The sequence below is a fragment of the Rutidosis leptorrhynchoides genome, chromosome 2 (assembly GCF_046630445.1).
Source record: "Rutidosis leptorrhynchoides isolate AG116_Rl617_1_P2 chromosome 2, CSIRO_AGI_Rlap_v1, whole genome shotgun sequence".
Lineage (NCBI taxonomy): Eukaryota > Viridiplantae > Streptophyta > Magnoliopsida > Asterales > Asteraceae > Rutidosis > Rutidosis leptorrhynchoides.
The window spans coordinates 350,661,939-350,685,965 of NC_092334.1; the positions used below are offsets into that span (position 1 = coordinate 350,661,939).

The 24,027-nt window shown below is 31.1% G+C and overlaps 1 protein-coding gene across 1 annotated transcript; it reads left to right on the top strand.

Annotated features, from left to right (window-relative positions):
* The first annotated feature begins 20,582 nt into the window (after window positions 1-20,582).
* Window positions 20,583-23,490, top strand: LOC139891963 (uncharacterized). The gene is made up of 8 exons (XM_071874988.1): window positions 20,583-20,768; window positions 20,884-20,975; window positions 21,068-21,154; window positions 21,823-21,927; window positions 22,020-22,124; window positions 22,217-22,456; window positions 22,546-22,602; window positions 23,036-23,490. Exons 1-8 carry the CDS (start codon window positions 20,615-20,617, stop codon window positions 23,111-23,113), a joined length of 918 nt encoding a protein of 305 aa, XP_071731089.1. The 5' UTR covers window positions 20,583-20,614; the 3' UTR covers window positions 23,114-23,490.
* Window positions 23,491-24,027: the final 537 nt, after the last annotated feature.

Below are 24,027 nucleotides of genomic sequence, written 5' to 3' on the forward strand. Positions count from 1 at the left end.
GAAATGAAGAAGGTACTCCTTATCATGAGCCAAACTTACCACCAAACGTCGGAGTACTCGATCCGCTTACCGGCGAACCTGTTCGCAATACCGTTTTCACTCTTTTTGCAAGGATTTTCCGCCTCGAAGGTCGACTCGATGTAACCAACGACAATATTCGTCCTCTACTCCCGAATTCTAACCAGAAAGGGTTATTAGAAGAAGTTAGAAGACTTCGAACTAAATATCAAGAATTGACAAACCTTACAGAGGAATGGGTAGAACAAATCCACAGACTCGAGCGTAAAGTAGAAACCCTGGAGGAAATAGTGCGCGATTTGGTAGCTAGGCTCACACTTACTAACCAAGTACCACAAGCAGCACCAACAGTAGCAGCAGCAGCACCAGCACCACCAGTACTATCAGCATCACCACCAACAGCATCAGCTTCACCAACAACAACATCAGCATCCCACGTCTCAACATCATAATCGGTACCTCAAACATCGACATCATACGCCCATAGATACTAAGGAATATTAGTAATAATGAGTTAAGATGTATTGACTCATTCTTCCTGAAGAATTATATATGTATACTTTATATATATATGGTTTGGAACAATAATAAATCTTTTCGTACTAAACTATTACGTGTGAATCTTAACTAGTATGTACTACTTGGTTAATTCATATCACTAATACGCTATGATGTACATCCTTCGTTAATGACTTAACAATCATTAATCACTGCTTCAGTACAATAAACTCCATTTCATAATAAACTAAGTGTATTATTCAAATGCATGTGTGATTTTACACTCCTATTTTCGATATTCTCGAAAATTTCTCGAAAACATCATTTGTGCCTTATGAATTTCACAAGAAATCCACGAGCATCAACATCATATACTGAGGTATATTAATAACAATGAACGATGAAGTATTGATTCATAACTTCATTAAAGAAATATTCCGCGACGATTATGTAATCTCTAAAGTTTTGGAGATTATTTATTCTCGTTTCAACCGTAAATCAAATGAGTTTAATATTATATTAACTTATTAAATCCATAATTACATCTGAAGAAAATATATATGTATGTATATTTTCATAAAGATTGTATTTAAAAATTCTTTTGTACAAACTGTTGATTGTGAAAATATTTTAACGGGTAGGTAATACCCAAGAAATATCTAACATTCACATTAATATATTACATTGTACATTCTTCAAAATCCTTGAAAACATATTGGATTGATAATCAATGATTCAGATCAGTTAACCTTGAGAATGCTGATGAAGCAGCAAAAGCTGTAGATGGCCTTAATGACCAGAAGCTTGATAATAAAGAATTGTGTGTTGGAAAAGCTCAAAAGAAAATCTGGTATTGAAAGAGGGATTGAGCAAAACATGAAGGAGACCAAGGACAAATCCCAAGGACTAAACCTATAACCAAAGAATCTAGATGATTCGATTTCTGAAGGAAATCACAGAAGATCTTTTTACGCATTCTAAATCCTTACAGAAGAATTTCTTCATTATCCATCGATTTTAGAAATTCTAAAATATCATCGTATCTTTTGTTATAAATATCCTCGATATTTCTAAAGATATCTTCATAACGATTCTTGTCCGCAATTAATTATCTCTTTGCAATATCTTTATTACATCATAAAGGAAAAATGTTTAAGTTTCTATATTCCGTAAAATTTAAATTCAAATTTTGAATGATTTGAAGTAGTGTTGAGAATTGAAGCATGAGTTAGTATGATATAATGACGTCAGGCCAACGTGATTATATTATAGTAAGTCATGCTAAATTTTTAATGGAAGATGATGATTCATAGACTTTATAATCATCATTTGCCATGTTACACGACTCTTACATTCTACTTAATCTCTGAACATATCAAGAAAATATATTCTTGATAGTTCTATCCTCAATAATTCTGGTAATTTACCAAATCAAATCGTGATATTACGCTTAGAACAGTAGGTCCATTCGAAACTTCATACCTACAAATTCTGGACCATTACTCGCTTTACTTAGAGTCGAGAGGAGAATAAAAAGGCAAAGAGCTCCGACATATAAGGGAAAATATGTAGCCCGATAACGATACCGAAATTACAAACCGTGTATATCAATACGTATTGCAACGTAAAGACATGGGAGAATTAAAAACACTATAACCCCAAGGTAATAGTAGAAGAAAACAAATTCCTCTTGTGGTAAATGAAAAAGAAGAATGACTAAAATGATAGTCAGAAAAATATCCAGGATAAGAACTGGATGGAGCATTCTCACAATCTTTGGAAGTATGAATTGAGGAAGAAAGTATAGAAGTGGTGAAGATAATGAAACGGAAGAAGCTAATTTATAGCAAAATTCCAAACACAACAATTGAAGCAATTCACCTCATTTAATCAAAGAAAATTTCAAATTCCTTAATTACCGGAGAATCAAATCTTATGGATTACGAAGATTTCCTTTAATCCCTTGAATTCCGGAAATCAATCGTGACTACGTCAAAAGTTAAGGCGAACATTTAATTTCTCATTCACTCTTTTACAATAGCTTCGTTTATACGCTTCCTATAATCAAATCGTTTTATCCATATTATTCAGTAGTGATAAAACTTTATTTTTTCAACTTATATTCATCATTACAATGTTCTTGTTGTAAACAATGATGATCTCTATCAAACTTCATGACTATAATTTTCATGAACTACTCTCTGTTTTGTCTACCCTAATATTGTGACATAAACACTCAAAGTTTTAAATAAGCTCAATACTATTCATAACACATTTCATGTGTTCTGTTTACTAAAATGCTCGTATAACACCATCATCCCTTTTGAGGATAACCTAGTCAAATGACACTCTTATTAATCCTTTAGATAACCTCCGCATTAATGATAAAATGCACTTTATAGAAGAACCTGTAAGAAATTAGGGTTCGTATTATTTAAATGCATGAAACAGAACAATATTCTATCCGTTGGAATTCACGAAAGGCCCCGAACCTACCTGGGAACGTGAAGAGCAGATAAAACGTAAATATCCTCGTCTAGGTACGAACAACGCCGATTAATGGCAAAAACAAAATTTCGGGACGAAATTTATTTTAACGGGTAGGTACTATAACAACCCTCACTTTTCGACTTCCGATTTTACTAAAATACCTAGAGTTGTTATATACGAATAAATTTAACGTTGACCGAATAAACGTACGCTTAAAATAAATAATATAATTATAAATATTATAAATAAGATTATGATATATAATATAACATAATTACATCAATGAATATATATATAATATTTATATTACTTTTGTTATTTAGTTAATAGTTTATATAATTAACTAACTAATAAATAATATTATAACATTTATAAAACTAATAAAAACTATAAATTAATAATCATAAATTTTAATTTTTATAAAAACTAAATATAATAATAATTTTTATATAAAATTCGTATTTAATAATTAAACAAATATAGAAATAAAATGTTAAATGTTCTTAGAAATATATTAAACAAATTTTTTTTTAGAATTTTATACAAAAAAAAATCAAAACTATATCTACTTTTAATAAATAAATACAAAAATATAAACTACTTTTTCTTTTAAGATTTACTTTTAATAAAAATACAAACTACTTTTTCTTATTTTAACTTTTAAGATTTACTTTTAATAAAAATATAAACTACTTTTTCTTATTTTAACTTTTAAGATTTACTTTTAATAAAAATACAAACTACTTTTTCTTATTTTAACTTTTAAGATTTACTTTTAATAAAAATACAAACTACTTTTTTTATTTTAACTTTTAAGATTTACTTTTAATAAAAATACAAAATACTTTTTCTTATTTTAACTTTTAAGATTTTACTTTTAATAAAAATACAAAATACTTTTTCTTATTTTAACTTTTAAGATTTTACTTTTAATAAAAATACAAACTACTTTTTCTTATTTTAACTTTTAAGATTTTACTTTTAATAAAAATACAAACTACTTTTTCTTATTTTAACTTTTAAGATTATTTTTAATAAAAATACAAAATACTTTTTCTTATTTTAACTTTTAAGATTTTACTTTTAATAAAAATACAAAATACTTTTTCTTATTTTAACTTTTAAGATTTTACTTTTAATAAAAATACAAACTATTTTTTCTTATTTTAACTTTTAAGATTTACTTTTAATAAAAATACAAAATACTTTTTCTTATTTTAACTTTTAAGATTTACTTATTTTATTTTAATTTTTTTTTACCTAACATTTTCAACTATAAATACCACATACATTTCTCATTTCAAACTTACACCTTAATCTCTCATTTCTCTCTTAAAGAACTACTTCTAGTTGATATCTCGGTCACTTACTTGCTTTACTTTCCTTTCTTGCGTGGAATACTTCAACTGCTATTTAAGGTGAGTTTCATTTGCTCCCTTTTTAATTGCTTTGCAATTTACATTTTTGGGCTGAGAATACATGCGCTGTTTTATAAATGTTTTATGAAATGAATACAAACACTAAAACTGATTTTGCGTGAGTTTCATTTGCTCCCCTTTTACTCTTTACATTTTTGGGGCTGAGAATACATGCAAATATTTTATTAACTGTTTTACAATAATTATATGCGTGAGTTTCATTACTCCCTTTTTATATATATTTTTGGGCTGAGAATACATGCGATGTTTTATAAATGTTTTACGAAATAGGCACAAGTACTAAAACTAATTCTACGTGGGTTAGAATCAAAAATCCCCTAGCTTGGTAACTTTAACTATTGGTTTATGAAATGGTAGGCGCGAATCCTAGAGATAGATCTATCGGGTCTTACACCCCCACCCAGATGTTGTTCTAGTCACTACTAAACTAGAAGAACGGGTGTTTAGTACTTCGAGGTTAACGTAACGCACTTGATTCGGTGCAAATATTATTATAACTCAGGGGTACACACTCTTGTTAAGGCTAGTTACCGGGTGCCCACAACTTATAGAATGCTTTTATACACTTGCTAGTGTACGGATATTTATGAAACTGAAATCTTGTGGCCAATTATTATAACGGAAATGATTGATTTTGATAAACTAATGAACTCACCAACCTTTTTGGTTGACACTTTAAGCATGTTTTGTCTCAGGTGACGAATACGATGATTGCCATGATTGCTACCAGATGAATTGAATGCTGCTACATGGAGTCTTCATTTCATTACATTTACTTTGCATTAAGACTATTATTATTATTTCAGTTTAAATTTGATGTAAAACTTTTAATGCTTCCGCTGTTTTATTAATAAATGTTTTATTCAAAACGTCTCATATAGAGTCGTTCTCGTTTATACAACTGTGATTTGATATAATTAGTCACAAATACCCTATGCCCTATTTTGGGGGTGTGACATCTATCAACAGAAAAGGTAACACTCTCGTCCTCTATACTTAGGGTCAGTTTCTTACCAAACACATCTATTATTGCTTTAGCCATGTTTAAGAATGGTCTTCCAAATATGAAAGGAACTCGAGAATCTTCTTCCATATCCAGAATAACAAAATCTACTGGAAATACTAAAGTACCAACTTTAACTAGCATGTTCTCCATTATCCCTCTAGGATATTTTACTGATCGATCGGCTAGTTGTATGCTTATTTGTGTTGGTTTCAATTCTCCAAGGTCTAGTTTAGTGTATAGTGAATACGGCATTAAATTTATACTAGCACCTAAGTCTGTCAATGCTTCTATTGAACTAAGACTACCCAGAAAACATGGAATTGTGAAACTTCCTGGATCAGATAATTTTTCTGGTATCTTATTCAACAGCACTGCAGAACAATTAGCATTCATAGTAACAGCTGAGAGTTCTTCCATTTTCTTTCTATTTGTGATTAGATCTTTCAGAAATTTAGCATATCTTGGCATTCCTGAAATTACATCAATGAAAGGAAGATTGACATTTATTTGTTTAAACATATCCAAGAATTTGGATTGCTCGGCTTCAAGTCTCTCTTTTCTCATTTTACTCGGGTAAGGAAATGGTGGTTGGTATGGTTTAACATAAGGTTTTGCCTTAACTGTGTTATCTTCATTAACCTTTTCAACTACCGGTTCTGTTTCCTTATCTTGCTCAGGTTGTGGTTCTTGTGGAGTAGGAATAGCTTCATCAGAAATTACAGGTATTTCAAGTGGTTTAAGTGTAATACCACTTCTTGTGGTAATGGCTTTAGATGTTTCATTCCGGGGGTTAGCATTTGTATCACTAGGTAGACTTCCCGGTTTTCTTTCACCTATCAACCTTGCTAGGTTGCTCACTTCTTGTTCCAGATTTTGAATAGAAGCTTGTTGATTTCTAAATGCTTGAGCATTTTGTTCATTGGTTTGTTTCTGAGATGTGAATAATTGAGTTTGAGATTCAACTAGCTTTGACATCATATCTTCTAAATTTAGCTTTTTATCATCGGTTTGTGGTGGTTTATTTTGAAAAATAGGTCTTTGCTGATTGCAAGTATTATTGGATACTTGTTGATTACTAGGACCTTGTTGGTTGTTGTATGGAACATTTCGGTTATAATTCTGGTTTTGATTGTAGATTGGTCTTGGCGGTTGATAATTATTCTGATAATTATTTCCAGGCCTTTGGTTTAGATATGAAACATTCTCTCTTTATTCCATTGTTAGTTCAATACTGAGACAATCTTTTGTTAAATGTGGTCCTCCACACTGCTCACAACTAATTCGTATTGAGTGAATATCTTTAGTCATCTTTTCCATTCGTCTCTCGACAGCATCTATCTTTGCAGAAATGGAATCAAAGTCATGGCTAGAATCGGATCTAGCTGCTTTAGATGATCTAACGATATCTTTTTCTTGGTGCCACTCATGTGAGTGGGAAGCAGTGTTATCAATAATTTTGTAAGCGTCAGTTACGGTTTTCTTCATAATGGAACCACCAGCTACTATATCGACATCTTTCCTTGTAGTGATGTCGCATCCTTGGTAGAATATTTGTACTATTTGACAGGTGTCTAAACCATGTTGCGGACTTCCTCTCAATAACTTTCCAAATCTTGTACACGCTTCGTATAGAGTTTCATTTGGCTTTTGCGTGAACGTAACAATTTCTCCTTGAAGTCTTACGGCTTTAGATGCCGGAAAGAATTGTTTAAGAAATTTTTCAACTAAAACATCCACTATCCAACTATAAATTGATTTAATAATAATCTTTGATGAACTCAATGACTCGAATGCAACGTTCTTCGAAATATGCTATGAAAGACTCCAAGTAATATCTTTAAAATGAGCAAATGCACAGCGGAAGATTTCTTTAACACCTGAGAATAAACATGCTTTAAAGTGTCAACCAAAAGGTTGGTGAGTTCATAGGTTTATCATAACAATCATTTCAATATATTAATAGACCACAAGATTTCCGTTTATAAATATATGTACACTCGCAAGTGTATAAAAGTATTCTATAAGTTGTAGGCACCCGGTAACAAGCCTTAACGTTCATGTTTTACCCTCTGAAGTACACCAGATCAGGTGTGTTTAAAATAACCTCGAAGTACTAAAGCATCCCATAGTCAGGATGGGGTTTGTCAGGCCCAATAGATCTATCTTTAGGTTTCGCGCCTACCGTACATAGACAAGTAGTTTAATGTTACCAAGCTAAGGGTATATTTCTGGTTTAAACCCACGTAGAATTAGTTTAATACTTGTGCCTATTTCGTAAAACATTTATAAAAACAGCGCATGTATTCTCAGTCCCAAAAATATATATAAAAGGGAGCAAATGAAACTCACAATACTGTATTTCGTAGCAATTATGTATATGACGGCACTGAACAAGTGCAGGGTTTGTCTCGGATTCACGAACGTATCAATATTGTGATTCAATATTGTTGGAAAGTACGTAGACGCAACGAAAATGATAAACGTTAGGTTGACCTCACGAGCAATACCCTCGATCAATACCCATAACCTCCATAGCTATAACCCATAATTTCCTTAGCTCTATCCCGTTTGAAAACTTTTTTTTGAAATCGTCTGAGTATAACTCCGTCGTAGTATTTTATGTATACTAATAATATCTTGAAATAATACAAAGAAAATATATATTTGTAATTCGATTGAGAGAGTTTAGAGAAATATATTTTCAAGTTTCTATGAAATAATGAAACCTATTGAATTCTATTTATAATAGATTTTTGAATTATTAAAGTGAATTATTAAAGTATGAATTATTAAAGTGAATTATTAAAGTGAATTATTAAAGTGAATTATTAAAGTATGAATTATTAAAGTGAATTATTAAAGTAATTATTAAAGTATGAATTATTAAAGTGAATTATTAAAGTATGAATTATTAAAGTGAATTATTAAAGTGAATTATTAAAGTGAATTATTAAAGTATGAATTATTAAAGTATGAATTATTAAAGTTAAAGTAAAGGTAAAGTTAAAGTATAGTAAAGTATAAAAACTATGTATGTATAATACGCGTATAAATATATATAATATTAATTTAAATCATTATATATATTTAATAAAATAAAATATAAATATCGTTATATTTATTATACTGGTTAAGTAATGACTTGTCAAAAGTGATTCTAGATATTTATAAAAGTTATATACGTTTTAATAATAAAGTTCTTTTTAAACTGAAAACGTCTTTGTACGTTTGAAAATAGATTAATAGAATATTATGGAAACCAATTCTCCACTAACTTTTGTCTAACTTTCGTAAATGACACTTTTTGTTTTTATTTATAAATAGCTTTACAAATTATTCTGAATATCGTTAAGAGGAATAGATTTTCTCAAATCATAGTGGACCTCTCAACAGAGACTTGTAATCATAATTCAATGTTTCTGATAATTCAATCATTTAATATATTTTTTTTAATTTCGTCGAAAATCATATTGAAACAAATACGTTCGTGTAAAGTATTATACGTTTAATACTTTATTAATATTCTCAAGTTATAATATATATATACATATACATATCTATTTATATATAACGGTTCGTGAATCGTCAGAATTTGGTCGAGGTTATAATGAATGTATGAACACAGTTTAAAATTCCTGAGATTTAACTTAACAAAATTTGCTTATCGTGTCGGAATAATATAAAGATTAAAGTTTAAATTTGGTCGGAAATTTCCGGGTCGTCACAGTACCTACCCGTTAAAGAAATTTCGTCCCCGAAATTTGATAGAGGTCGTCATGACTAACAATGAGAATGTTATTATAACGATTATAGAGTTTTATCATGTTCAAGAAGAATGGATAAAATAATTCGATTACTCGAAGCGTGTGAGTGAAGTTATCGTAAATGTATGAAATAAGATAATAGTGATTCGTCGTATCTTTTGGCGTCATCACGATTGATCTCCGAAAATAAAATCTTTATAATCTATATTGGATTTGATTATTCGGCGATTAAGAAAATTATGATCCTCTTCGAATTACTGCGATAATCCATTTTGATTTCTCTGTCGGATATTTCACTATAAATCCACCTCATTTGTTTTCTTACAACTCACACCTTCTCAACTCATATTTTAAAGTATTTGTCAATATGCTTCATCCAGTGCTGATTCTTGATATACTCCTCACTTTCATATCTGTCGCTCTTCTTTTTCATCTGCCTCCGGAAGAATCTATTTACTTCTACTATACTCTTGGTTTTATAGTGTTTTTAGTTCTCCCGTGTCTTTATATTGCTATATGCATTGATATATACGGTTTGTGATTTCTGGGTTGTTGTTGGGTTTTATATCTTCCCTTATATTTCAAAGTCCTTGCTTCTTCTATAATCATTGTCATCCACAGTTAATGTTCTCTTCTATTTGCTATGATTTATACTCCTATTTCTAGTTCGGAGCTTTGTCCGTTCGTTTCTTCTTCTTGCGATTAAGCACCGCTTGTAATGGTCCAGAATTCGCAGATATAAATTTCGGAATGAACATTGTTAATGTTCTAGGAAGGAAATTGTAATGGCACGATCTTGACTTGTCAAATTACCAGAATACCTCGAAAAAGGCCGAATCATCAAGAAATATTTTCTTGATATTTAGAGATCAAAGAGAATACAAGAGTCGTGTAACATAGCACATGATGACGTTATGATCTGTGAATCATCATGTTCCATTTAGAAACTCAGCATGAATTACTGTAATATAATCACGTTGATCAAATGTCATTATATTATACTAACTCATGCTTCAGCTCCCAACACTTCTTCAAGAATATTCCTATTTTAAACTCGAATGTTTCAGAATTTAGAAACTAAAATAGTTTCTTTTATGATATAATACAGATAGCACGAAGAGGTAAATGATTTTAGATAAGAATAATTATGGAAATATCTTCAGAAATATGGAGGATATTTATAATGAAAGATACGATGATATCTTAAAATTTCTAATATCAGGGGATGATGAAGAATATTGTCCGTAAGGGTTTAGAGTCAGGAGTAAGGTATTCGATAATGACTTCAGTAGACACGGAATCATTTGGATTCTTTGAAGGTATATTTCGTCCTTGTGATTTATCCACAGCCTTCTTCATGGTTTGCTCAATCCGTATTTTTCAGTACAAAATCTTCTTTTTTCTGAGCTTTGCCAACACACTACTCTTTATCATCAAACTTTTACTGTTAAGGTCGTTTATAGTTTTTGCTGCTTCATCAGTATTTCGAGAACTAGTTCACAGTTTAGGGTATTTTTCAGAAATTTCACATTCAAAGTATATAAGTCCAGAAGATAGACACATATAATTGTTGGCGTAGACATGCTGCGAGATTTCAAAATACTGATTGCTAATTTCCAATGATTCGTATGGCAATTCTCGTTACAAGATGCAGATGAGTAAATGATGGGGTTTTGAAAAATATAAAGATTTTTCGGAAAGTCAAAGATCAATGAAGTTGTTAATAAGTTTACTTCTAATGTGGCGATATATGAAAGGTTTCTCGGTAATAATGATGAAGGGGTAATCATTATAATAAGGCTTATTCGATTGAACAATTGAAGTTGGTTTGCTGGAGATGTGACAAAACCATCTATTTTTAGAAGGGATTGAAAAGTTATTTTAGCTAGTAAATGCCAAAAGATCTAACATGGATACATGTTAAATTATGACTTTGGTTTCAAGAGTTTTTCAGGTACTTAACTGTGGATAACATGTGGTTGGATCATCATCTCAATTGTTCATTATTTGAAGTGTCTTCAGGTATTTCGAAGGGCTTGAACACAGATTATAATCGTTAATATACATACGATGTTCTAACACAGTTTTGAAGTTAAAGTATAGCTTTGAAAGATGTAAGAATCTAAGAGTGATGATACCGGTTATAACTTGAATTGAATTCAGCGATTTCGAAATCAGAATATGTAATTAGATTTTGAATGAGTATGGTTGTTTTGATTTCTATAAAAGAATGTATATTGTTGTGAAAGTAGGGAGTATAATGGATGATTTGCTGAATCAGATTCGAAGAATGTAACATATTAATTGTGAATTTATATATCTCTCGGGTATTACCTACCCGTTAAAAAAATGTCACAATTAATATTTTGTACAAAAGAATTTTATTACAGTCTTTATGGAAATATATGTGTATATTTCTTCAGATGTAATATAGATTTAATGAGTTAATATTAAATTAAACTCACTTGATTTATGGTTAAGGCTAGGATAGATAATTTCTAAACTTTAGAAATTACATAATCGTCGTAGAATATTTTCCGAATGAAGTTATGAATCAATACTTCATCGTTGTGGTATTCCTTAGTATCTACAGGGCGTATGACGTCGATGCTCATGGGACAGATTGTGAAGTTGAGGTTTTCGATGCGGTTGTTATTGGTGGTGGTAATGGTACTGTTGATGTTGTTGATGGTGGTACTGGTTATGTTGCTGGTGCTGCTGCTGGTGTTTGTAACCTTTGCACCATATTCTCCAAAGCCACTACCCGAGCGCGAAGCTCGTTGACTTCTTCTATTACACCGGGGTGATTGTCGGTTCGGACGAGTGGATAAATAAGATCTAGAATTTGGTGTAGTATATAATCATGACGAGATACTCTGGAAATGAGAGAGAAAATGGTGTTTCGAACAGGTTCACCGGTAAGTGCTTCAGGTTCATTGCCAAGAGGGCAATGTGGTGGATGGAAAGGATCACCTTCTTCTTGTCTCCAATGATTGAGGAGGCTACGAACCCATCCCCAATTTATCCAGAATAGGTGATGACTGATTAGTTGATCTATTCCGGTCACACTGCTTTCGAAGCTTGAATGGGATTCCATTTCGGAATCTGAGTGACTTGAACTGATGACGAATTCCATTTCGTACGATTGGATAAAGGATTTTTTTTTTCGATATGAAATGATTTTGGCTAACGGATGGTATTCTAATTACATAGAATATATATATATAGATCAAAAGATTTCGTAGATTACGGAGGACTTTGCGGGATATGTCAGGCAAAGTTTAAAGTAACAGATACGATAAGATATGATTTAGCAGATATGCTAAGATATGAATTTTTGTCTATACACTATTCATGCAATCAATACAGCAAGACGTGTCTTAGACTAAAAATGATAAGCAGGTAATTTTCTGAGGATGATAAGTAGTTAATTTTCGACACAAAATGATAAGCAAAACTTTTGACATGCAGATACGGTCGAAGTCCAGAATCACTAATGCATCCTATCGACTTATCAGTTAGACACACTAATGCAGACCTGGTTCGCTAAGACCATCGCTCTGATACCAACTGAAAGGACCCGTTCATATACATTATAAACGATTCACAATAGTTGATTACATTGCGAGGTATTTGACCTCTATATGATACATTTTACAAACATTGCATTCATTTTTAAAAGACAAACTTTCTTTACATCGAAAATTGACAGGCATGCATACCATTTCATAATATCCACTATCCAACTATAAATTGATTTAATAATAATCTTTGATGAACTCAATGACTCGAATGCAACGTTCTTCGAAATATGCTATGAAAGACTCCAAGTAATATCTTTAAAATGAGCAAATGCATAGCAGAAGATTTCTTTAACACCTGAGAATAAACATGCTTTAAAGTGTCAACCAAAAGGTTGGTGAGTTCATAGGTTTATCATAACAATCATTTCAATATATTAATAGACCACAAGATTTCCGTTTATAAATATATGTACACTCGCAAGTGTATAAAAGTATTCTATAAGTTGTAGGCACCCGGTAACAAGCCTTAACGTTCATGTTTTACCCTCTGAAGTACACCAGATCAGGTGTGTTTAAAATAACCTCGAAGTACTAAAGCATCCCATAGTCAGGATGGGGTTTGTCAGGCCCAATAGATCTATCTTTAGGTTTCGCGCCTACCGTACATAGACAAGTAGTTTAATGTTATCAAGCTAAGGGTATATTTCTGGTTTAAACCCACGTAGAATTAGTTTAATACTTGTGCCTATTTCGTAAAACATTTATAAAAACAGCGCATGTATTCTCAGTCCCAAAAATATATATAAAAGGGAGCAAATGAAACTCACAATACTGTATTTCGTAGCAATTATGTATATGACGGCACTGAACAAGTGCAGGGTTTGTCTCGGATTCACGAACGTATCAATATTGTGATTCAATATTGCAGGAAAGTACGTAGACGCAACGAAAATGATAAACGTTAGGTTGACCTCACGAGCAATACCCTCGATCAATACCCATAACCTCCATAGCTATAACCTATAATTTCCTTAGCTCTATCCCGTTTGAAAACTTTTTTTTGAAATCGTCTGAGTATAACTCCGTCGTAGTATTTTATGTATACTAATAATATCTTGAAATAATACAAAGAAAATATATATATGTAATTCGATTGAGAGAGTTTAGAGAAATATATTTTCAAGTTTCTATGAAATAATGAAACCTATTGAATTCTATTTATAATAGATTTTTGAATTATTAAAGTAAATTATTAAAGTATGAATTATTAAAGTGGATTATTAAAGTGAATTATTAAAGTATGAATTATTAAAGTGAATTATTAAAGTAATTATTAAAGTATGAATTATTAAAGTGAATTATTAAAGTATGAATTATTAAAGTGAATTATTAAAGTGAATTATTAAAGTGAATTATTAAAGTATGAATTATTAAAGTGAATTATTAAAGTATGAATTATTAAAGTTAAAGTAAAGGTAAAGTTAAAGTATAGTAAAGTATAAAAACTATGTATGTATAATACGCGTATAAATATATATAATATTAATTTAAATCATTATATATATTTAATAAAATAAAATATAAATATCGTTATATTTATTATACTGGTTATGTAATGACTTGTCAAAAGTGATTCTAGATATTTATAAAAGTTATATACGTTTTAATAATAAAGTTCTTTTTAAACTGAAAACGTCTTTGTACGTTTGAAAATAGATTAATAGAATATTATGGAAACCAATTCTCCACTAACTTTTGTCTAACTTTCGTAAATGACACTTTTTGTTTTTATTTATAAATAGCTTTACAAATTATTCTGAATATCGTTAAGAGGAATAGATTTTCTCAAATCATAGTGGACCTCTCAACAGAGACTTGTAATCATAATTCAATGTTTCTGATAATTCAATCATTTAATATATTTTTTTTAATTTCGTCGAAAATCATATTGAAACAAATACGTTCGTGTAAAGTATTATACGTTTAATATTTTATTAATATTCTCAAGTTATAATATATATATACATATACATATCTATTTATATATAACGGTTCGTGAATCGTCAGAATTTGGTCGAGGTTATAATGAATGTATGAACACAGTTTAAAATTCCTAAGATTTAACTTAACAAACTTTGCTTATCGTGTCGGAATAATATAAAGATTAAAGTTTAAATTTGGTCGGAAATTTCCGGGTCGTCACATCATCCTCCACTTCTCTTATTTTAAATAGAGTACAGATCCTATTAAAGGTACGAAGATGTTCATTTGGATCTTCCTTCGGTGCACCACTAAATTGGCATTGATTAGTTACTATGTGTAGGATTTGTCCTTTGATTTCATAATCTGGCGCATTAATGTCTGGTTGAGTAATTGCGTGACCTTGGTCAGTGCGTTTAGCTCGCATTCGGTCTTCCATACTTAGAGGTTCCAGATTTTCCATGATTGAATTTGTTGAATCTGAATCACTAGGGGATTCTGATTTAATGGTTGGTTCCTCGACAATCTCTGTTTGAATGATTGGTGGTTCCGGAGGAAAAATTAATGGTTCAGGATCTCTGAATTGTCCCTGAATATCCTCTGGATTCTCAATTGTGAGGTCGGGTTCAAAAAATGGATTATCGAAAATTTGAATTGGAGTACTTGGTCGACTTGATGACGATTCTAAAGAAAAATCAACGGCGACAATATTTGCTAGATGTCTTGATCGAGTTACAGGTGGTGAACGTATAAAAGGTGATGAACGTTTTGCTCGGTGCATTCACTGAATATTCTATTAGTTATAAAAGATAAAAATTATTAAAGTTATCAAATTAATAGACTTTTCTGTTTTTGCCCACGTTTCGAATAGCCAAAAGATGTAGCAGGGAGCCAGAACCCTTTAAATCGGAAGCTCACAACTCAGCCACTAACAAATCCAACTATTACTACGAAGCAGAAAAATTGGATGTCTATTAATTTAACCACTTAAAATAATTCTTCGTTGAAATTTAAAGAAATTTTAGAGAAGAAATAGAAAATTCTATGTCCTAAAAACTAGAGCGGTGAGAAATAAGAAAGAAAAAGAGCGCGTCGAAAAACGTCAAAAAATAAAAGGTTGAAAAATAATAAAAAGAACGTAGTGCGCCGAAACTTAAAAGTCTAAAAACTAAGAATTAAAAGTTGCGTCTAAAAATATTAAAGCTTAAAAGAAATACTATATCCAAAACGACAATAACTTAAAAAGTACTAAAATCTTAAAACAGCGTCGCAAAAAATCTAAAGCACCTAAATCTTATTCTAAAGAAAAAGCACTTAAGGGATTTTACGGCAAAGCCTAAAAATCTAGAAATAAAAATAACTATGGCAAAAACTATGACTTAAAACTAAATACGAACGAAAAATACAAATATTACGCTAAAACAAATAAAAAGATACAAAATATAAAAATAAACTTAAAGTTGTAAAAACACAATTTTTATAAAAATATTATTTTTATATTATTATTTATAAAAGTATTAATTTTTATATATTAATAAAACTAATTAAACTAAAAATATAAATTAATAATAAAAACTAAACTAATTAATTAAAAACTAAACCCTAATTAGGGTTTTAATAAATAAATAATAATAATAATTACCCCGTAATTAATGCTGTTACCAGTCAACTCTGGCGTGTCAGACAGGTTCATGCGGTCGCATGGATGTTTGCCTTCGGGCTCATGCGATCGCATAGGCTAGGTTTCCAGGCCAGGAATTGGGCTTCAACAGTACCGGGCCGATTGATTTATATATATATATATATATATATATATATATATATATATATATATATATATATATATATATATTGTTTTAATTTTCTGTTTTAATATTTACAAAAAGTATTTATATAAATTAAATAAAACTTATATTTTTACAAACTAAAAATAGAAATAGAAATATTTTATAATTTTATATATTTTTGAACAACTCTTAAATATATATATATATATATTTTTTTTTCTTTTTATATTTTTGTATTTTTAATATTTAAAACGTATATTTTTTTTAATACAAAGAACTTAATAAAAAAATCTTTTTTTATATATATATATAGCGTTTCGCTTCCGGCGTTTAAGCAAGTTCCCCTGCAGCGGCGCCAAAAATACTTGATGTGCGTAGAGGTGTATATAAAATAGTTTATATTTTACAAGGAAAATACTATTAAATACGATACAATTTTACACAAGTTATTTATTTATTTATAGAGTGGATATACCTAAACCTTGCTACAACACTTATAGGCAGTGTACCTAATCGTACAGTAGTGTAGTTTTTAGTAAGTCCGGTTCGTTCCACAGGGATCTAATAAACTAGTTCAACGCTATATTAGTTTTAACTTATAATTGTAAAAATACAAATATATATATAAGTAATATTATTATTATAAAAGGGGATTTTTACCGTTTAATGACCGGTTTGTCGATTTTAAAACTTTAGTCGCAGTTAAAACCTAATGTAAAATATTAAAAATAAATATAACTTAATTTAAAGCGGAAAGTAAATGACAATAATTAAAGTGTGATAAATTAAAGTGCGATAAATAAAATGACAATAAATTAAAGTGCGATAATTAAAAGTGCAATTAAATATGAAATAAAGGAATTTTGCTTATTTAAACTTCCATAATCATGATGTTTGACGTGTTGATTTTAGTTTATTCCCATGGGTTAATTGTCCTTTGTCCTGAATTATTTGATATGTCCATACGATTTTGTCCATAATAGTCCATCAGTCATAATTATAAAATGCGGAAGTCTTCGTCAAATTATTCTTATTCCCGAAGTCAAATATTCCAACTAATTGGGGATTCGAATTGTAACAAGGTCTTAATACTTTGTTTAATGAATACACCAGGTTATCGACTGCGTGTAATCCAAGGTTTTACTACTTTGTTAACAATTACACCAATTACCCTTGAATGTAATCCACCCCTGTTTCAACAAGTCTATTAACTATTAATCCAGTTCCGTGTCCAGTTAAATGAACAATTATTGGTATTTATAGATATCCCGCCCACCGTACCCAGTCAAGCGTATGTGGTTATATATAAATACGTAAAATTATAAGTCTATATATTAAATCAACGAGGTATCATTTAGTTAACATAAAGCCCATTAATAGCTCATAGTCTAATTTCCATAAGTGTCGTTCTTTTGTCCAAACCCCAATTATGGTATAAAGCCCAATTACCCAATTTTAATATTTAGTCCAACATCACGATTACTTCGGCATTAAATAAGCATAATAATTACTTAGCTACAAGACATTAATTTAAAAAGGTTGAACATAACTTACAATGATTAATAATAGCGTAGCGTTACACGGACAGAATTTCGACTTACACCCTTACAACATTCGCTAACATACCCTTATTATTAAAATTAAAATTAAAATTAAAATAATATATATATATATATATATATATATATATATATATATATATATATATATATATATATATATATATATATATATATATATATATATATATATATATATATATATATTATACGAGATAGAGAGAATGAATTGAAAAAAAGGTGTCAAAATTCGTCCAAAACTCGCGAACTTTATAGGACCTGACGTACTACAGGACGTCATACGATCGCACGGCTTTTGTGCCTCCAGGCCATGCGAGCAGCTGAATCCAGTCACATGATTTTGTTTTCTTGTTTTGCCGACGGTTTAATAAATAAATATAATATATAAATAATTTTAAGAATTATTTAAATATTATATTATATTTATGTGCATAGTTGACTTGTAATTTTTAGTCCGTTGCGTCGAGCGTTGAGAGTTGACTCTGGTCCCGGTTCCGGATTTTCGAACGTCCTTGCGTACAATTTAATATCGTGTACTTTGCGTTTTGCGTCTTGTACTCTTGTAATTTCGAGACATTTCTCATCAATAATTTGAACCACTTTGATTGTACTTTGTACTTTTTAGCTTTTTGGTCATTTGCGTCTTCAATTCGTCGAATCTGTCTTTTGTCTTCACCTTTTATTATTTAAACGAATATCACTTGTAAATAGAACAATTGCAACTAAAAGCTTGTCTTTCTTGAGGGATAATGCTATGAAATATATGTTCGTTTTTAGCATTATCACGTTTAAAGCATGTTTATTCTCAGGTGATTATTAAGAGCTTCCGCAAATGCATGCTATTATATGGACAAGATTTGGTGTCAGCATGTTTGTATAATATTGTTTAAAACTGCATTCGAGATTTATTTTGTTGTAACATATTAATATTTGTAAACCAATATGTATTGGTAGTGTGTAAGTGTGATATTTGTTAGATTATCATTTCTGGATAATCTAAGTGGTGTCTTGTTAACCTTGTCGATAAAATAAAGATTATGGTTTGTTTTAAAAACGAATGCAGTCTTTGAAAAACGTCTCATATAGAGGTCAAAACCTCGCAACGAAATCAATTAATATGGAACGTTTATAATCAATATGAACGGGACATTTTAAATGTATAACGATGTGTAAATGTATATGCATATATTTAAGTAAATATGTATATATTTATACATATATATGTATTTTGGGTGATAAATGGATATACACATGAATGATAGATTGACATACATATCCGATCCACTAATTTTTCACATCATTCATATCCATATCCATATCCGTTATCATCCATTTAGGTCATCTATATTCATTTATATGGATTTGATCGGATGAATATCCAATAGATCAAACATCCATTTTTAACCCTACAAGCAACATAACTTTATCCGACATGAACTAACAAACCGAGACAAACACTAGACAATTTATGAAAACATAATATAATGCCAAAAACATTACAACTAAAAAAAAAAACAACCATAACAAAGAATGTTACTGGAATACAAATGCTATCGCAAAAACCTCTCAAATTTCTCCACAACTGTCCTAGCCATTTTTTGCTTGTATGAAGGTTTGTTTACTCAATTGATTTAATTAGTGTAAGACTACAGCCTTAAATAATTGACTAAATTACCAAAATCATCTATGTGTTTGTCAGTTTTAGTCGTTTTAGTCCCAATTTTTAGAAAGCTACACTTTTTATCCTTAAATGCATAACAACGTCCCAAAATAGTCCCTCATACTAACTTCTATTAACTGTGCGTTAAGTATACAACATGTGCACACCACGTGCATATCTCCTGCTTAAATAAACGATCCATATTCCTATCCCTATAATCTCTACGATATCTCAACACTTGAAACTTGCAAAACATTAAGAACTGAAACAAGGAAAAGGCGATTTATTAATAATGGATGGCGAACTTGGATGGACACCATTGACTACAACATTGCAGAATGTTTATAGTAAGTAAATTCCATTTATTGTTCTTTTGTCTAGTTACTAGGGTTTATGGTTTGAAATTCAAATAACCGAGTGATTTTCACAAACACAATAGAGACCCATAGAATTAGAAGTGAGTTGGAATTGCTTGAATTCGATGCTTCATTATGTGAAGCCAATTACGGTTTAGGTCAATTTGGAGCTGGTAATCGTTTAAAATAAGGGTGAATTGTCACATGGTGTGCTCATGTTGTATACTTAACGGACAATTAACTATAGTTAGTATGAGGGACTATTTTGGGACATTTTTATGCATTTAAGAATGAAAATTGCAGCTTTGTATAAATAGGGACTAAAACGACTAAAATTGACAAACACGGGGACGATTTTGGTAATTTAGTCTAAAATAAATAGTTCTTACAAAAACAAGGGCTAAATTGAAACAAAGTCCATAACTAGAAGGTTATGAATATAAAATAGTTACATTACTAGTTACTGCCGAGAGTGAAATGAAATTAGTAAAAGCTTGCTCGGCTAAGGTTTCATGGCGGTCTCTGTAATACCAACACCACCAATTTCATGGCAACCTCGTAATAATAATCATAACAATAACATTACTCTCTTCATTCGCCGTCCATCAATTTCCGGCCAACGTCCGTACCGGCGACATTCAACCTTCAGTTGTTCATCATCTCTCAGTACGTCCCTAAAACCCTAATTCCGCCACCTATAATGCACAATTAAACTTTTCATGTTTCAATTTCATAACTAATTACGATAACTATTCTATAAAATTTATATAATTAATTTCAGAATCACCGAAGTCTACGGAGGAAAAGAGAGAATTACTCAAACAGTACGGACTCGATCCTGATGAATTCCTGTCTGAACCTACTCCTAAGAAGGTTTGCTAAATTTTGATGTATATATAAAATTAATTAAAAATTATGAAATTGTATCGATGTATGATGATGTATTGAGTGCGTATTTTGTTTAGTCGAGAAGGAAAAAAGAAGTGAAAAAGGATGAGATTAAGGCACCACAGGAGCAAAGTAAGCCCAGGGAGACTCACAAGTTGCTTCAGGTATCTGGAATCTGTTGATTGCTCTTCCAATCAGGGGCGAAAATATTTGAGGGCACGTCGATTTGCAATTTTCAGTGTAAAAATTTTGGATTTTTCGATTTTGTCCTAGTGGATTTTTTTTGCCTCAAAATCTCTATATTTTGCGCAAAAAGCTTCATATTTTGTCCCAAAACCTTCATATTTTGCGTAAAAATCTCCACATTTTGCCAAAAAACCACCATATTTTTTGCCCAAAACCTCCATGTTCAAAAAAAGTTGCTACGCTTTTAAAATTTTTTTCGCCCTGGTGAAAAATTATTTCTGCTTCCACCAGTGCTTCCAATGTATATCAGTGTTTAGTATCTTATATGGAATATGGAAGATTTAATGTAACACGGTAATAGTAGTGTTTTCATTCTGTTTTTAGACATGTGATTAAAAGTTCAAGCAATGCATTAACTCCATAGATTAAAAAAACCTGTATAAAAGGAAGATCAGTACTAGTATCAAGAGACAACTAATGATTATTGAGATGAGTGAAAACCGATTCTTACTTCTGAAATACAAAAATGGGATTGATTGATTGATTACCAGATTCTGTGATTACAGTTATTAGAAAAAGCCTAACTGAATATCCAAATACACTGTTATATGTATATTGTACTGCATATTGACATTATGAATGGTAGGTTCTTGGAGGAACGGCACGAAGGAAGAAATTACTCTCACCAAAGAGCATGGATGTGCGCCCAATGATGGAAGTTGTCAAAGGTGCAGCTTTTGGTATTTTGCAGGTACTATTTTCATTCTGCTTTGTTTAATCAAATCAAAATATGGATTTCTTTTATAATTTATTTATCAGTAAGAAAATATCTACTTTATTTAGGCTGCTGGTGGCTGTCCTACTTCTTTAAGGCCCGGTAGATGGTTAGATCTTTATAGTGGTACAGGATCTGTTGGCATAGAAGCCATTAGCAGAGGTTGCTCTGAGGTACGTTATTTTCATTTAACTATGGTTAGAGTTTAACTATGGTTAGAGTTTATATGAGTATGTATGATTTAGCATTACCATACTGATTACAGGTGCATTTTGTGGAGATGGACCGTTGGGTTGTTTCTGACGTTCTACGTCCTAATTTAGAATGGACGGGCTTTGTTGATAATGCGGTTATACACACTGTGCGCGTGGAAACTTATTTGGACCGAACCAAAGATGCTCCATTTGATTACATAAGTGTCACACCTCCATATATGCTAGTCGATTACGAGATCCTAATGAAACAAATTTCAGAATCTTCTGTGATTGGAGATAATTCTTTCATAGTAAGTTACCTCTTCTAAATTTTCCTGACCATTATGTTTCTTCACATTCAGATTGCTTTAGTATCTTACCGAAGATTATCATTGTATAGGTTGTAGAGTATCCATTTCGAACTGACATGTTGGAAACATGTGGGTGCCTTGTGAAGGTACTTTTTAGCTATTTCTTTTGTGTTTTATATCATAACTGTACACTCAGTTATCATGTGCATAGAACCCACGCTAGTTCTCCAGTGGTTCACCCCCTTACACTTGTGTATTGGGATGGGGGTGGGGAGGTCTCAAGTTCGAGTCCCTCTCCGTAAAATATCCGTGGGATCTATTTCCTGAAAGCTGGATTGCCCTGGGGAGGTTTTACCGACCCGTATTCAGGACCCATGTCTGAACCGCCTGCCCCTCGGGATGAATAAGGTTCGAATCCCTGTAATGCGGTTCGGGTTTCCGCCCGAAAGCGCGTGCGTGCGTGGCAAATGAGAGCATTCGATGCCAACAACTTGCCTTTCAAAAAAAAAAAAAAAAAAAAAATTATCATGTGCATAGATTTATGACCTTACGATTTTTCCAATGGCATACAAACTGTAGTTAGCTGATCGCCGTTTCGGGAGGACACATCTAGCAATATACGGTCCCAAGTGGGCCAGGAAGAAGGAAAGGTCTTAATGGTCAAATTACTTTGTTCAGTTTTCCTTAACTATAATCATCAACAATTGAACCTAGATCAGCCTCAACATCTCTTTGCGGTAAGCAACTTCTATATGTGAACAATGTACAATCACATTAACGGAGAGTAGCATGTGATAGAAAGTTCGCATTGGAGTTTAATCACATGGTTAGAGATGAATAGTTGATATGCAGAATCAAATCACAATTATTTAAAATTGTAAGATGATTTTTCAGATATCATTATTGTAACATTATGACATAAGTTACAATATACCTAGCATCTTCCTTTTGTAAGGTGTGTGTAATCTCATGTTCATATCTTATCAACACAAACAAAAGCTTCTTTGCTGTTAACGATATTATCCTGTTATGTTATTGTTGGAGCTAATATATTTTGAAAAAATAACGCAACGTAGTTTCAGAATGAAACAAGTTTGATTGAAAGGAATCAATGGACCACTATATACTTTGAGTCTTAGTAAGGCAACCTCTTTTGTTTCTCTCGCATGAGACAAAAAAAAGGTTATATGTCTACAACTCTAGATACCGTAAAGTGGTAGTCATACTTCAAGATGTAGTCACTTTTTTTTATATGTTACTTTCATAAACAGAGGCGGTGCGAGTAGAAAATGTATCGTATCGTAGTATCAAATAGAAACATGGTGCATCGAAAACGTCATATCTTAACAAGAATTGTTGTTTTCTAGCTTACTGTGCTTAACTGACTGCAATCTTGAATGGAAGTATTGAATTCATAAACTGTACTACTATCACTTGCATTTGCACATAATTTGATGTATTCTTATACATCTATAATGTCATGAGTAGCAAAATCTGTGTCACAAGTGCATGAAAATGCACATGACAAAGCATTGGTAAGTTTTTTTGTGGACCCACTCATAACCTAAAGC